The sequence below is a fragment of the Zalophus californianus genome, chromosome 9, assembly GCF_009762305.2.
Source record: "Zalophus californianus isolate mZalCal1 chromosome 9, mZalCal1.pri.v2, whole genome shotgun sequence".
Taxonomy (NCBI): Eukaryota; Metazoa; Chordata; class Mammalia; order Carnivora; family Otariidae; genus Zalophus; species Zalophus californianus.
In genome coordinates, this window is record NC_045603.1 from 47,530,271 (window position 1) to 47,547,408 (window position 17,138).

The 17,138-nt window shown below is 39.9% G+C and overlaps 1 protein-coding gene and 1 pseudogene across 2 annotated transcripts in view; both read left to right on the plus strand.

The window, feature by feature from the left end:
- The first annotated feature begins 825 nt into the window (after positions 1-825).
- Positions 826-938, plus strand: LOC113923303 (annotated as a pseudogene).
- Positions 939-12,376: 11,438 nt separating this feature from the next.
- CPM (carboxypeptidase M) overlaps positions 12,377-17,138 on the plus strand; it is a 68,199-nt gene continuing 63,437 nt past the window's right edge. The window contains exons 1-2 of one of the 2 annotated variants that reach the window (XM_027593200.2): positions 12,377-12,458; positions 12,805-12,967. In XM_027593200.2, the coding sequence (XP_027449001.1) occupies positions 12,808-12,967 (160 nt within the window). In that variant the 5' untranslated portion in view covers positions 12,377-12,458; positions 12,805-12,807. Of the gene's footprint in view, positions 12,477-12,804; positions 12,968-17,138 lie in introns of both variants that reach the window. The other variant, XM_027593199.2, reaches the window with a different exon arrangement.

Below are 17,138 nucleotides of genomic sequence, written 5' to 3' on the forward strand. Positions count from 1 at the left end.
CCAAGAACCGTGGGCACCGATGAAGGAAAAAAATCCTGTAACACTGGCACCCTGACTGAATGAATCAGTTAACCATGAGAAGACAAGAGAATTTGCTTTGAGTACTGTCTAAATGTATTTATAATTTGATTTTGTGGAGTCCATTGTTGAACGGACAAGATTTAGGCTGTTTTCAAAAGAATCAACTGAAAAGTAAATGATTAGATTGTGGTGTCTAAATGTGGTGCCTCTCCCAATTGGAAGGGGGCCCCCAAATGTGGGGGTGGGCGGTGAAAGGAATTACCTGAGGCAGGACAAAGGAGACAGAAGTGTACTGCATACACCACAAGGGAAAGGAGGGCAGAACAGGGACGGAGAGGCTGTCTGCAAGGAGGCAGTGGTTGAGGGCTGCTTTTAAAGAGGGAAGGTGAGGAGGTATGATGACATGGAATTCTCCCTTTTCTGGTGATTGTGCCTGGTTGTAAGTAACCCATTGGTTAGTTAGGGCCTATGGGTGTTTTGGTTTTTTTTTTTAAGATTTTATTTATTTATTGACAGAGAGAGAGAGACAGCAAGAGCAGGAACACAAGCAGGGGGAGTGGGAGAGGGAGAAGCAGGCTTCCCGCCGAGCAGGGAGCCTGATGCGGGGCTGGATCCCAGGACCCCGGGATCACGACCCGAGCCGAAGGCAGACGCTTAACGACTGAGCCACCCAGGCACCCCTGGGCCTATGGGTGTTTTGAGGTGGATCTCCTGTATTCAATCAGGGGCTCGGGGTCACTTTGGGCCCTTCTGCCTTGATCAGGTATCCGTTGCTCAAGCCTGTTGTCTAACGGCAGCCTCCATTTCACTTCTCACCCTTTTGGCTAAGATCAAGTGTAGTATCTGTTCTTACCAGTTTAAAAGCCGCCTATACATAGGTGAAACTTACAAGTTTCAACTATATTCAAATAGTCTCTTTGTCATTCTAGTTTATGTACATCTTTTTTTCTTTCTTTCTCCCCACACCAACCCCTTTTCATGGCAGGTATGGAATATTAACAAGTCTGGGGGTTTGTTTCTCAAATATACAGGTTTGTTTTTTGTTTTTTTTTAAATGAGCCAAAAGATAGCTATTTCTCATTTAATACAAAGTAGAGAAGAAAGTAGAATTCAGCGATTACACTGTTTCCTAAAGAGACAAGGGTACATTTATCATCTGCTCTTACATCAGATGGTTTGATATCTACATAATCTAATGACCAGATTAAATGCTGCTAAATGTTACCATCTTGGCTTTGGAAATTTGCCTTCTTAGGCCCAGGAGGCTTTCTTTCAAATCTATCATCTATATAAAGCATAGCAGGAAAAGTATTACTTTTGTGCTCAAAGACCATGCTTTGAAAGAAAAAGTCATTGTCCTAACAATTGTTCCCTGACAGTAAATTATCACAGTTGATAAAGACCTATTCCACTGTTGGGAGTATGTTGGAAGATGCTAGCATGTAGAAATAAAAGAGAAACAGAAACATATATTAGACCTTGTATTCCTTTCTGTTTGTTCATTTTCACTAGGTAGTAATAATAATAACAATAGTTTTAATTTGGGGCTTATGAAGCATTTCCAATATGCCACTGTTGGTTATAAGCTCTTAGCTTATAGTAACTCGTTTAATATATGCAACCCTGTAAGTTCTCTATCACCCTGTAAGATCGAAACCATGATTAGCCCCATTTTATAGAGGTTGAGTGGCATACTCAAAGCCACATAGTAAGTGACAGAGTGAGGGTTTAAAGTTGGGTAGTCTGGCTCCACAGACACGGTTTTTAGCAATTCACTGTGTTGCTTATTATGTATAATATGTTGATGTTCTATCCTTTCTAGAGTAACATGTATAAATCAGCAAGCATGTACTGAGCACTGACCTAGATGCAATGCGGGAAACAAAAAATTATAACATGATGCTTCACTCACTTTAGAGGTATCTTTCTGGACCGAATTAAATTTCACACTTGTTTAGATTTTTCCTGACAGTGGTTCTCAAGTGGTGTGTTAGGACCTACTGCAGTGCTGGATCAAACTTTCATCTGATTAAAGTGTAATTCCACTTCACTGTCAGTAGATAGAGAAAATGTTGAGCAAAGAAGGTCATGCTGCGCAGTGTAGAATGTGGTCCACACCACTAAGGATAAGATGTAAAAGGCAGAAAGTAGTGTCAAGCCAGCTCCCAAGAAAGATCACAGGTTTCTGAGAACATATGATGTTCTCTATTGGAGAATTTGGGCTCTTGTAGAATGTAAGCTACATGAGGGCAAGGATTTGGCCTGTCTTGTTCACAGTTGTAATCCCTAGGCAATATCCCAGTGCCTGGCACAGAGTAAGCAATAAATATTTGATAAAGGAATGAGTGAGTGAATGAATGAATGCAAATAAGAGAGTGGGGCAGAGCTGCAAATAGGTCTACTCCCACAATGACATAGTGCTGAAGATGGACCATGGAAAGAATGATAATGGTAGATGCATTTATAGTCATGCTATGTTTTGTTCTTCTCTTCTAGGAACTATGCTGTGCTTTTTGCTGACTTAAATAGCATTTTTCAGTTCTTTTATTTTATTTATTTGAGAGAGAGAGAGAGAGACAGCACGAGCAGGGAGAGAGGCAGAGGGAGAAGCAGGCTCCTCACTGAGCAGGGAGCCTGATTTGGGACTTGATCCCAGAACCCCAGAGGGATCATGACCTGAGCCAGAGGCAGACACTTAACCGACTGAGCCACCCAGGTGCCCCAGTCCTTTTATTTTTTTCTGTGTGCCATCAAGAATTCTAGGATTCAGGGGTACCTGGGTGGTTTGGTAGGTTAGGTGTCCCATTCTTGGTTTCAGCTTGGGCCATGATCTCAGGGTCATGAGATCAAGCCCCGAGTCAGGCTCTGCACTCAGTGGGGAGTTTGCTTGAGATTCTTTCCCCTTTCCTCTCCCTCTCTCTCTCTGCCCCTCCCTCTGCTCATGCTCTCTCTTTCTCTCTCAAATAAATAAAGAAAATCTTTAAAAAAAAAGAATTCTAGGATTCAGAACTTTATCATAAATTCTTTATGAATCTCCCAAAGGAATGCTAACATATTTATAGTCGCACATCCAAGATAAAAGAACTACTTTGCTTGGATTTTGATAGATAGCTTCCATAGCAAATAGAAAACACAATCACCATTCCTAGAGAAATGCTTGTTAAAAAGATGTACAGTTCTAAAAAAAAAAAAAAAGGAACAAAACAAAAATAGGTATAGCACAGACTACAGAGTTCTTGTTTTAAATAGAATGCTTGAGTTAACCTGTGTTCTTTAAATTTCTGGGTCCCACTGTTTAGATATCACTCCTTGGTAGTTAAGGGGAAGAATCAAATCTTGGACCTTCATGGAAACCATCTAGCTTTTCACTAACGACTTCCATATCCTTTGCTAAATATTATAATCTTTCTATTCTGCAATATTGTAAAGTCACTTTCTTCTTTTGTTTTTATCAAATAACAATAAATCCAGTTTTGGTGGAGGGATAGATCTGATTTGGGGGAGCTAGTTTGCAAGAGGTAGGTATAATGCGGAGAGAGAGGTACCAGAAGAGTCAGACTTAACATAAATACCACCTCCTCTTAGATACATAGGAAGCGGCAGCAGTGGAAAGAATCAGTGAGTGGCATTAGTACAAGACATCATTTTACATGTGAAATTTCAAGAAAATGTGGCTTTTTTAATTTAGATTCAATTAATTCAATACATATAATGTATTATTTGTTTCAGGGGTACAGTTCTATGATTCATCAGTCATATAACACCCAAGGCTCATTACAACACATACCCTCCCTATGTCCATCACCTAGTTACCTCATCCCTCCACCCTTCTCCCCTCCAGCAACCTTTAAGGCAATTTTTTTAAAAAAGATTTTATTTATTTATTTGACAGAGACACAGTGAGAGCAGGAACACAAGCAGGGGGAGTGGGAGAGGCAGAAGCAGGCTTCTGCCAAGCAGAGAGCCCGATGCGGGGCTCAATCCCAGGACCCTGGGATCATGACCTGAGCAGAAGGCAGACGCTTAAGACTGAGCCACCCAGGTGCCCCTAAGGCAATTTTTTAGAGCAGTTTTCAGCTCACAATAAAATTGAGGAGGCACAGAGATTTCCCATATACAGGTATCTCCTGCTTTTCAAAAGTTCATATTATACCATTTTGCATTTACAAAAGACCTACATAAATATCCGTTTCTGATTTTTACTTTTACAGAAAAAGGTGAAAAGTAAAATTAGCCTTCAATGTTTGCTTTGCAGCAAGCTATTGTAGAGGCAGTGTGCACCCCAAGCTGCAAGAGTGGTCCCACCAGACTCACTACACTCAGCCCCATGGCTTGAAACTGTCTGTGAGCATCTATGCTTTATCTTGATTTATGTTGTGCATCCAGTAACAAGATGTGTCCTAAGATATCAGAAAAGCCTAAAAAGAGATTATTTTGGGGGGGCATGGGAGTGCTCAGAAAATCTTCCATATAAATTAATAATTGTTTTCTTTGCTTTATACCATTTAGACTTATGAAGGTTCTCATAGGAATGCTCTACTTCCTGATAGCAGGAGACACGTGCATAGCCTCTCACATTATTAGCATCACTCGCTAGAATGGTACATTTTTCATGGAGGATGAACCTATGATGACCAGTCATAATCACCCAAAGTCCCTGGTTTACCTTAGGGTTCACTCTTATTGTTGTACATTCTATGAGTTTGGACAAATGTATAATGCATATATCCATCATTGTCACTGCCCTAAAAATCCTCTGTGCTCTGCCCACTCACAACCCATCCACCTTGGCAACTACTGATTTTTTTATTGTCTCCATAGTTTCGTCTTTTCCAGAATGTCCTCATTAGTATGTAGTCTTTTCAGATTAGCTTCTTTCTCTTAGTAAAATGCACTTGAGGTTCATCCATATCTCATCATGGTTTGATAGCTCATTTCTTCTTAGCAGTGAATAATATGCTATTGCTGGATTATCCCACAGTCTACTGAAGAACATCTTGGTTGCTTTCAAGTTTTGACAATTATGGATAAAACTATGAACATCCTTGTGCAAGGTTTTATGTGGACATGTTTTTTATCTCATTTGGGTAAATACCATGGAGCAGGATTACTGGATCGTACGGTAAAAATTTGTTTGATTTTGGGATGCCTGGGTGGCTCAGTCGGGCATCTGCCTTTGGGTCAGGTCATGATCCCAGGGTCCTACAATCAAGTCCCGCATCAGGCTCCTGGCTCAGTGGGGAGCCTGCTTCTCCCTCTGCCTGCCACTCCCCCTGCTTGTGCTCTCTCTCTCTCTCTTTGAAAAATAAATAAAATCTAAAAAAAAAAAAAAAAAGAATTTGTTTGGTTTTGTAAGAAACCATCAAACTGTCTTCCAAAGTGGCTGTGCCATTTTGCATTCCCACCAGCAATATATTAGAGTTCCTATTGTTCCATATCCTCACCAGCATTTGGTGTTTCAGAGTTTCAGATTTTGGCTATTCTGATAGGTGCATAGTGGTATCTTGTTGTTATTTTAATTTTCATTAAAGCATATGATGGGGGGAGTATAGTTTCATACACTTATTTGCGATCTGTATATCTTCTTTGGAGAAGGGTCTGTTAAGGTCTTTGGCCCATTTTCCAATCAAGTTATTTTCTTATTGTTGAGTCTTAGGGGTTCTTTGTATATTTTGGATAACTGTCCTTTCCTTTATCAGATGTGCATTTGCAAATAATTTCTTTCAACCTGTGGCTTGTCTTCTAATTCTCTTGATACTGTCTTTTTGCCCAACAAAAGTTTTTCATTTTAATGAAGTCCACCTTATCAATTTTTTTTCATGATTTGTGTCTTTGGTGTTGTATCTCAAAAGATAACACCACACCCAAGATCATCTAGGCTTTCTTCTATGTTATCTTCTAGGAGTTTCATAGCTTTGCGAGTGTTACATTAGGTTTATGACCCATTTTGAATGAATTTTTGTGAAGGGTGTAAGGTCTGCATGTAGATCCATGTTTTTTTTTTACCTGTGGATGTCCAGTTGTTCCAGTACCACTTAGTAAAAAGACTATTTTGCTCTACTGTATTGCTTTTGCTCCTTTGTCAAAGATCAGTTGGCTGTATTTATGGAGGTCTATTTTTGGACTCTCTATTCTGTTCCATTGACCTATTTATCTCTTCTTTTACTGGTACCACACTGCTTTGATTACTGTAGCTTTAGAGTAAGTCTTGAAGTTTGATAGCATCAGTCCTCCAACTTTGTTCTTCTCTTTCAACATTGTGTTAGCTATTCTGGGGCTTTTGCCTTTCCATATAAACTTTAAAATCAGGTTGTTAATACCAACAAAATAACTTGCTGGGATTTTGATTGGGATTGCATTGTATCTATAGAGCAAGTTGGGAAGAACTGACATCTTGATAATATTGAGTCTTCCTATCCACAAACATGAGATATCTCTCCATTTGTTTATTTCTTTGATATCATTTATCAGAGTTTTCTGGTATTCCTCATATAGATCTGGTACATATTTTGTTGGTTTTATACCTAAGTATTTCATTTTGGGGGGTGCTAATGCAAATGGTATCATGTTTTTAATGTCAAATTCCACTTATTCATTGTTAGTATATAGGAAAGCAATTGACTTTTGTAATGTTAACTCTGTATCCTGCAATCTTGCTATAATCACTTATTGGTTCCAGGAGGGTTTTTTTGGTCAGTTCTCTTGGATTTTCTACACAGTCGTATCACCTGTGAACAAAGATGGTTTTATATCTTCTTCCCAATTGTATGCCTTTGCTTTTTTTTTCCTTATTGTGTTAGGAAGGACTTCCAATACAATACTGAAAATGAGTAGTGGGAGGGGACCTCCTTTGCCTTGTTCCTGATCTTAGTGGAAAAGCTTTGAGTCTCTCACCATTAAGTATGATGTGAGTTCTAAGTTTTTTGTATAGTCTTTATCAAGTTGAGAAAATTCCCTTCTATTCCTAGTTTACTGAGAGTTTTTATCATGAATGGGTGTTGGATTTTGTCAAATGCTTTTTCTGCATCTATTGATATGATCATGTGGTTTTTCTTTTTTTAGTCTGTGAATGTGATGGATTACATTATTTGATTTTTGAATGTTCAACTAGATTTGCATACCAGGAATAAAGCCTACTTGGTTATGATGTATAATTCTTCTTATACTTCTTTGGATTTGATTTACTAATATTTTGTTAAGGATTTTTGCATCTATATTCATGACAGATATTGGCCTATAGTTTTCTTTTCTTATAATGTCTTTATCTGGTTTTAGTTTAAGGGTAATGCTGACTTCATAGAATGAGTTAGGAAGTGTTCGCTCTGCTTCTATCCTCTGAAAGAGTTTGTAAAGGGTTGGTATAATTTCTTCTTTAAATGGTGGTAGAATTCACCAGTAAACCCACCTGGGCCTGACACTTTCCATTTGGGAAGGTTATTCATTATTGGTTCAATTTCTTTAATAGGCATAAACTAAAACTTATCCTTAAAAAAAAAAAAAGAAATTTAGTTGTTAATTTGTAGAAAATGGTTAAGATGCTCATAATTTCTGTTCTGTAAAGAGGATAGCACTCTTATCTTTCTTTAAATCAGCTTTGTTTACTGCTGATTTTCTCAATAGTTAAAAACTTGACCTGTGTTTAACTGTATGTGTATGAGAATTATTTTATAACATTTTGAAATTTTACTTTGACATTTTACTTTGACATTTTATAGAAGTACAACTTGGTACTATTTTAAATATTTAAAAATATTTAAAATCTTAAAAATATAAATGCTCTTTTACCTAGCAATTGCTTATCTAAGTATCAATCCTAAGAAGATAAGGATGTGCTCAAAGATTTAGCTCTAAGAATGATTATGGGTGTTCTGCATATAATAGTGAAATAGAAACAACTATGCAATACTAGAGGGCCAACTGATACCTAAATTTGTTTTAAGAATGGTTGTTTCTGGGGCACCTGGGTGGCTCAGTTGGTTAAGCGACTGCCTTCGGCTCAGGTCATGATCCCGGAGTCCTGGGATCAAGTCCGGCACTGGTCTCCCGGCTCAGCGGGGAGCCAGCTTCTCCCTCTGACCCTTTCCCCTCTCATGCTGTTTCTCTCTCTCTCTCTCTCAAATAAATAAATAAAATCTTTAAAAAAAAAAAGAATGGTTGTTTCTGGACAAGTGGAATTTGTAGGTTTCAGAAATTTCTTTTATGTTGTTCATATTTTCTTGTGACACTTTTGGAAGAAGAAAAAAGAAAGCTTAAAGATCACAAAATCTAGTGACACTTCTCATTCTTGTTGACCTCTGTTGAGTTATTTAGACCGTAGCTATAAGTCTTTCCCTCTGTTCCAATTGCTGCTACTAACTCAGGGAACTTCAGCATTTTTTGAGCAGGACTGATCTACTCTCTCCCTTTTCAATTCCTTCATATCCCATTTCCAATGGCCTTCCAGTTCTGCAATTCACTTCTTCACTCTTCTTCACTTCTGTGATTCAGTACAAAGAATTTTAGATATTGCATTCATTCAGAACTGTTCATCTCAGATGTTTCGGCTTTTTGCTCTGTTCTGCTTTTTGATGAAAATGCCTTGTTTTTCTGATTAAATGAAGTAACACATTTGCTGGAGAATTTTTTCAGAAAATACGGAAAGATTCAGGGGTGCCTGGGTGGCTCAGTCATTAAGGGTCTGCCTTCGGCTCAGGTCATGGTCCCAGGGTCCTGGAATCGAGCCCCGCATAGGGCTCCCTGCTCCTCAGGAGGCCTGCTTCTCCCTCTCCCACTCCCCCTGCTTGTGTTCCCTCTCTTGCTGTGTCTCTCTCTGTCAAATAAAATCTTTGAAAAAAAAAAAAAAGAGAATACAGAAAGATTCAAAAGAGAGAATCAAAACACTGCAATCCAGAGCATACCACTCAGCATTTTTGCAACCTCTTAAACTTGCTGTTAGGAATAGTTTTTTCTTTGCTTTCCAAAATGGGATCTTACCATTCATTTTACTTTTATAATCTGGTTTTTGCCACTCAATAATTTACCTTTCCAAGCCCATCTATACAGACCCACATCATCATTATTATGGCTAAAAAATATTTTATGGATGTAATATTCTTCATCTAACTCAGGGTGTCTCAACCTCAGCACGGACATTTGGGGCTGGACAATTTATTGTGGGGCCTGTACTGTGCACTGTAAGATGTTTTGTAGCATTCCTGCCATCTACCAGTTACATACCAGTGGCACCATTCCCCTAGTCATGACAATGAAAAATGTTTCCTGCTAGGGGCCCCTGGGTGGCTCAGTGAGTTAAGAATCCGACTGTTGATTTCCACTTAGGTCATGATCTCAAGATCCTGAGATCAAGCCCAGCATCAGGCCCCATGCTCAGAGAAATAATCTGTTTGTCCCTCTCCCTCCCCCTCTGCCCCTCCCCCCACCCCCACCCGCCCCTGTGAGCATGCGTTCTCTCTCTCTCTCAAATGAATAAACAAACAAATAAAATCTTAAAAAAAAAAATGTTTCCAGCTATTCCAAATGGCTTCTGTGGGCAATCTTGCCCCAGTTGAGAACCACTGATACAATCAATCTGCTATTATTTGACATTTATATTAATCTATTTTTTTATAATTAAAAACAGTGGTGCTAATAAAGATCTTAACATATATAAACTTAGCACTTCTTTGAATTGCCTGCATAGCTTAAATTCCTAGAAAGGAACAACATATTTTAAATGTTGATATCTATTCCCAGATAGTCCTCCAAAAGTGTTGTATCAATTTATATTACCGTTTAAACAGCAGAAATGTCACATTTCCTCATATCTTGTCCAAGTACTGTCTTTCTTAGTGAAAAGCAAAACATACCATTTTGCCCTTTAAACTTGTAAATTCTTTGATTGCTAACCAGGTTGGTTATTGGTCATTTGTATTTCTCCTTTTGTGAGCTGCTAATTAATGTCTTTTGTCCATTCTTGGGTTTGTAAGAGCTAGTAATTCTTCCTTACAATTTGTAATTTTTCTGGTAACATTTATGCTGAGTTTTCCTTTACAGAAGGTATACATTTTTTATGTTGTCAAATTATTAGCCTCTTTATTGTGGTTTTACTGTTAATGGTGTCATATTTAGAAAGATCACCTCTGAAGTCTTATACTTCAGTGTTTTATTCTATTAGACCAACCTTCTATTTTTCTTTATTTCTCATTAGACTCTAATACTAAGCCTTTGCTCCTTCTAGACCAGAACAAATTAAATTTGAATGTACATATATGAATTAACTAGAATCTTATTAAAATTCACATTCTGATTCAGTAGGTTTGTAATGGGACAAGGGAGCCTGTCTTTCCAACAAGCTTACAGGTGATGTCAACTCGGTTCCTGGGCCACACTTGGAGTCACTAGGTTCTAGCCCTTCAGCCCTCAGTCCTCTGTACCCTCTACCTCCATTCTCTGATTGGTTCTCTTCTGAATTTGCTTCCTTTCCCACCTGCTGTGAATCCCAAGGACAGGAATTTCAACTCTACTTCACCCCTTTGTTTTTCTGGAACAACAACCCTCAATCTCCACCCCAGTATTGACAAAGCCAACGTTTCTCCAGTCTCCAGCCACAGTACCCCTGAAGGAAATCTTATAACTGCTACCTTCTTCTATAACAAATGTATCATTTCTAAAGTCCAATCAGCAAGCTTTCACTTTGTTCCTCATCAGCTCCTTTTCCCATTTTTATAGTAACTTTGCCTAAAGGTAACCTCCTCAACCCCATTCCACCTCCTCTGGAACCTCTTAGTCAATGAACAACAGCGAAAGAACCTCTTCAAGCCATCTAGTAGAAGTCAGTTAGCATAGTAACTCTGATACTTAAAAAAGAAATCCGCTCAAAAACACACCCGTGTCAAGATTTTCCGACTCTTAGAAAAGTCTTTCTAAAGGTATGAATTAAACTAGATTATTTAATAAACACCTCATACAGTTCTTACAGTGTGCCTGCCAACTTTAGTTAGGTGGGTGCAATTACTATTTCCATTTTACAGACCAGGAAACTAAGGCATAGTGACTTGACACAACCACAGAGAGTCCGGGCAAGGATTGGAACCCATATCTTGTGACGCTACAGTCTTAGGTTTTATCCATCCGGGCTCTGCTGCCTGGGAATCACAGGAGGCCTCATTGTTCCTGAGAGCTCAGTTCTACAACAGCATCTGCATCTGCAACAAAGAAGAGGCAGGCAAATCAATAGCGGTTTTCAGCTCCAGATGGCATATTTGATTCACTCAAGACACTTTTTTAAAATGTCCTTTCCAGGACCTCATGGAGAGAAATTCTGTTCAATTAGTTTTCAGTGGGGCTCTAGGATTTTTAATCTGTTAAAGAGGAGTATTATCCCAAATCAGTGGTTTTCAAGCTTTTCATATTCACTGGACCCTTGGCACAAATCTCCAATCTCTCTGACAGGTAATGTGTGACAGGTGTGTGAGGTCTTGGCCCGCACCACAAACCGCCTCCCCGGTTTAGTTGAAATCTTTGTTATCCCTAGGGCAAATGTAGACCACCTTCCAGAAAGAAGCATTTTTAGAAAGAGAACTAAAATTGGCCTAGGGAGTGTTGGTGGGGGGACTGTTGGATTTACAAATAGTAGGTGTGCTTTCTTCCATGTGATTTCCAGTTTTAAATTTGACTGATTTAGCCAATCTCACACACCAACTAAATTTGTCGGAAATTTTCCTATACTGCACAGTTGGCAATTTAAAACTTCTACACACATGCGTTCTCTCTAAAACCCCACGCTTCTGCGCGCCTGGGTCACTCGGTTGGGCGGCTGCCTTCGGCTGGGTCATGATCCTGGAGTCTCGGGATCAGTCCCCGCATCGGGCTCCGTGCTTAGTGGGCAGTCTGCTTCTCTCTCTGGCCCTCCCCCGTCTCGTGCGCGCTCTTCAATCAATCTTTTAAAAAAATAAAATAAAACCCCACGCGTCCTCAGAGCACGGCTGGGGAGCCTGGCACAGCTGGGAGCGCGGCCCCTACGACTAGCGCCGCAGAGACCCGTGAGAGCCACGTGGAGCTCTCACCGCGTGCCGGGGCTCCAGGTGAGCCAAGGACCCGGTTCTACAGCTGCAAACTCGCGTGCCCCTCGCCGGAGCCGTGGTCGAGGGGAGGAGACGCTTCCATCCGGGGGCGCCGGCAAAGCTTGGGACCGCGACCTGCGACTCGGTTTTCCGCCGCCCACCCGCACCGTCCCGCGCGCCCCCATTACCCGGCGCCGCGCGGGCTCCAGCTCGCCCAGGTGCGAAGGGTGCTGAGCCGCCCCGGCCGCGCCGCTCGGCCCCGCCCAGCAGGGGCCCGCACGGCGCCCGAGTGGGCTGGCGGCACGTCAGTCAGGGCCGGGGGCGGGGTCCGGCAGCGGCCGTCCCCCGGCCCGGCTATAATGTCGGGCCCCGGCGGGCAGCAGGCGGCGGGTGGAGGTGCGCGCCTGGGCAGGGGTGAGGCTGAGGGCGCGCGGAGCTTCTCGCAGCTGCCGCAGCTGCCGGCCCGCGGCGACTCCCGGAGGAGGGAGAGAGAGGGAGAGAGAGGGAGGGAGGGAGGGTAGGAGGAAGGGAGGAAGGGGCGGGCGGCGGGATGGAGGGCACTGGAGGCTGCCGGTGCTTCGCTCACACCAACTCCCGAAGGTGCTGCTTCCAACTTTTACCTTCTTGGAAGCAGGGAGCGACAGTGTCAGGAGACTTGACATTGCAGGGCTGAGCCGAGCTAGTGACGTCCACAACCCTTTCCTTATCGGTTCTCAGCTTTGTTATTTGTATTCATTTCTAGAACATGGACTTCGCCCGCCTGTGGCTAGGGTTGCTGCTGCCTTCGGTAGCCGCGCTGGATTTCGGCTACCACCACCAGGAAGAGATGGAAGCATTTTTGAAGAATGTGGCCCAAAACTACAGTTCTATCACTCGCTTACACAGTATTGGGAAGTCTGTGAAAGGTAGGGTCCATCTCGTGCACTTTCCCAAACCCCCAATCCTCGCTTTCGTTCATTAAGTATACCTTAGCTTCCTGTCCCCTTTCCTTGGAGCTACTCGGAGAAGCTCCAAGCGGGTAAGCCGGTGCCTTGCGTGTTGGTGGTTTTCTGCTTTTGTGTGTTGTGTTGTGTTTTATTTTGTCAGGGAAGTAGTAGGAACAGCTGAATTTTAGTAAACGTCTCTGCTGCCATTCAGTGTCATTGAGTCCTATGCATTAATGGTATTCTTTTTCCATCTTGCACTGGTTGCTTGAGGTGTGTCTTTTAGTTTTTCTTGGTAGGTAAACTTATGTCGAGAAAGTCTCCGTTTATCCATAGCAGCTTTCCCTTTTTGTTGGCTTCTTTAAATGCTTTGGACTGTTAGTATCTTTTTTTTTTTTTTTAAGTCTCCAAGCTAAAATAGTTCGATTGTGTTGGTGAGATTTCTGTTGTGTATAATTAGCCCTATGACATAAAGTGATGCAAAACTATCGTTTCTATAAGTTTTAGTGTTAAATAGTACAGTTGGTAAGATTTGTGTCGTGTGTAAATTAGCCCTATGGCTTAAAGTTATGCAAAAAAGTGGCTCTGATACTGATTAAAGGCTCTTTTAAAAATCATCTGTTTGAATAAGACCGTTGCTGGATAATAAATACATGCTAGCAATGACTGGGACTAGCATTTTCACATTTATCATTTAATTGCTTTATTTTAATTTAGAAATTATATATTTAAAAATAGCTGTATATTAAGTCTAATTTTTATAGACAGGGAATTTGAATCAGAGAGATATTAAATATTTTGCTCAAGATCACCAGATGGTAGATTTTGTAACCAGGATTGGCATTCAGATCCTTCTACTTAAAAGTGTAGATATTTTGGGGACAAGGAGAATACTTTATCAAATATTGTTATTTCTTAATCTTTTTATATTGGTGCCCCCGAAGAGATTACCTGAAAACTTAATGCTTAAATCAAAAGTTTTGTTAAGTTTATGCAGTTTGGATCTCCTCTCTTTATAAGGTGTGTTCAAATTCTACTTAGATTTTATCTCTGAGCTTTTGAACCAAGGAGTGTCTCTTAATTACCATATTCTCAATCATTTTCAAGAAAAATTAAAGTCATGGTTTTTATATTAAAGAAGACCTACTTTATGAATTTACTTATATGTAATGCAAAATAAAAAATGCTGGGTCATGGTTTTAATGGTATCTTTGTTTTCAAACATTGCCAAAGAGTTGGTGCCAGAATTACTCTATATTGCTCTATAATCCAAATTACAGAGGTTGGATGTGTGAGAAATCACATCTTGAATCAGAATATGTGTTCAGCCTTTTGAAATCATTTCCCCCTAGGGTTCAAGAGAAGAGCAATTTTAAAAGATCTTTAGTAAAGCAAATATCTTGAGTTATTGTTCAGTCATCATTTAAACCACAAGATGATGAGGGTGTTGTTAATTTTAAGTACTAAATGATTTGGCAAGCTTTTATATTTTCAAACACAAAGTACTTGTGAAAGAAAATTGGGGAATCTCTTAATGTGAACCACCTACTCTGATCCATCTTTCATGATATCAGACCGCAGTAACAGTGAAAGCGAGTAGGCTTTTTTTTTTCCCCCACTTTGTATGCACTCTTGTGGTTAAAGGACTGAGAAGTTATCATGTAAAAATAAAATCTGACACTAGTCGTCAGATGTTTGTGTTGAATATATTGTTCTAAATAATTACTCCGATTAGGAAAAAGGTTCCAAGTGGTGGGTTAAAATGTACACTGTATCACTTCATGTTATCATGACCATTGAAAACTGGTGCTCTTTTCACTAGACAGGCAGTTTTCCCTGGCGGTCCCACCTTCTGGTGTAGGATATGTTTGCTTAGCAAACAGCCTTTTACCATATTTGTTATTTTTTTAATTATGAACCTGGGCAATCTACCTAGAAGAGGAAGTAATATTCCTACCTGGCTGGTCAAGTACATTTTTAGTTTTTGTAAATGCACATCATGTGGATTTTTGTTACTGTAATCATGGATCCTATTCTGCCTTTTTCCTCAATTCACATTATTTCTACATAGGATGATGACCTTCCGTTGTAACTGGTGATTTTTTTCAGTTTTTTATTTTGAAATGCTTGAAATCCACACAAAAGTTGAGCCCACATATACCCATCACCCAGATTCAGCCATAGTAGACTGACCATATTTCATTTGGAGCTTTTGGGGAAACCCCATTACATAATGACCTAGTAAAATCTTAGGTGAAACGAGCAGCAACTCAAAAAACTGACAACTGAGTTAAGAAAAATTAGAAAAGGTACAATATTCATTGGTTTATTCATTCGTCCATTTACTTAAGCGAATATACCCCCCCTTTTTTTTCCACTCCTGACCCCCTCTGTCTAGTATGATGCTAGCACATATTCAGTAATTTATATTTTGTTTGTTAATGAATTGAATGTTGAGTGAAAGCTGTGTGAAGCAAGCAAAGTTGTGTGCCATTCGTTGCCTGCCATTAAGTAGCCCCCTTTAAAGGACAAATGTATTGTGGATTTCCCCAACGAGCCTCTCCACACCCCCAAAATTAGTTCTAGGACTTTTTTTTTTTTTGGCTTTTTAAGTTTTAATTCCAGTTAACATACAGTGTTACATTAGTTTCACGTGTACAATATAGTGAATCATCACTTTCATACATCACCCAGTGCTCATCACAAGTGTACTCCTTAATCCCCATCAACCCATTTCACCCATCCTGCGCTCCGCCCTCCCCCCCCCCCCCCCCCCCCCCCCCCCGCTCTGGTAACTATCAGTTTGTTTTCTAAATTAAGAGTCTGTTTCTTTATTTTGTCTTTTTCCTTTGTTCATTGTTTTGTTAAATTCCACATATGAGTGAAATGGGTATTTGTCTCCAATTGACATTTTGCTTACTATTATACTCTAGCTCCATCCATGTCCTTGTAAGTGGCACAATTTCGTTATTTTTTTATGGCTGAATGATATTCTGGGGTGGGTGGGTGGGTGTATGTGTGTTTTCACAACTTTATCCGGTCATCAATCAGTGGACACTAGGCTGCTTCCGTATCTTGGCTATTGTGAATCATGCTGCTATAAACATAGGGGTACATGTATACCTTTGAATTGGGTTTTTGTATTCTTTGGGTAAATACCCAATGGGCAATTACTGGATGGTAAGGTAGTTCTATTTTTAACTTTTTTGTGCACCCTCCATACTGTTTTCCAGAGTGACTGCACCATTCTGCCTTCCCAACAGTGAATGAGTATTCCTTTTTCTAGTTTTAGGACCATTTAAAATGAGATTTTTCTACCATCTCCATTTTAAGAATCTTCCCTTCTGCTTAGTCTAACCTTTACTTTATCTGAATAAAGAAGGTTGCAAAGGGCAAGGAGTAGATAATAAAAATCTGTTATCAAGTGCTTCCGTATTATATGTTTTAATACATCATTTCAATCTCAGTGACTCTGAGTAGGTATTGTTATCCTTGTTTACAAAACAGGTCAGTGCAGCACAGGGGAAGTTAATTAACTGCTGAAGATCACAACCAGTAAGTGTTAGAGGATTCAAATGCAGATCCATGTATCTCCCAAGCCCATCTCTTTGCCCCTTAAAAAGGCAGTTTGACACAGAGGTAGATATGTGGAGATTGGGTTTTCTAGAGTCATGATTTGGGCACATGTGATTTGAAAGTGCAGCTTCTGCCAAAGGATCTATGGCTGTGTTGTTCATTACAGTAATCATTAGTCACCTGGCTATTGAGCAGTTGGAATGTGACTAGACAGAATTGAGATGTGCTAAAAGTGATTTTGTAGACTTAATACAAAAAAAAGTAAAATAATGTTTTTATGTTGATCACCTGTTGAAATAATTTAGAACTATAGGTTAAAAATATTTTTAAAATTTCACCTGCTTTTTACTTCTGTTAATGTGGTTATGGTTACTAGAATATTTTAAATTATATGACTCGTATTATATGTTGATTGAGCCATGCTGACTTAGAGAGAAATTTGTTAGTAACTTTTTTTTTTAGTACAAAAGGAAGTTAAGTTCATTTAGAAAATTTGGAAGGTACAGCAAAGCACCAAGAAGAAAATTAAAATCTCGCCATACAAAGAAAACATTTAGTAGACTAAAATCACTATGTG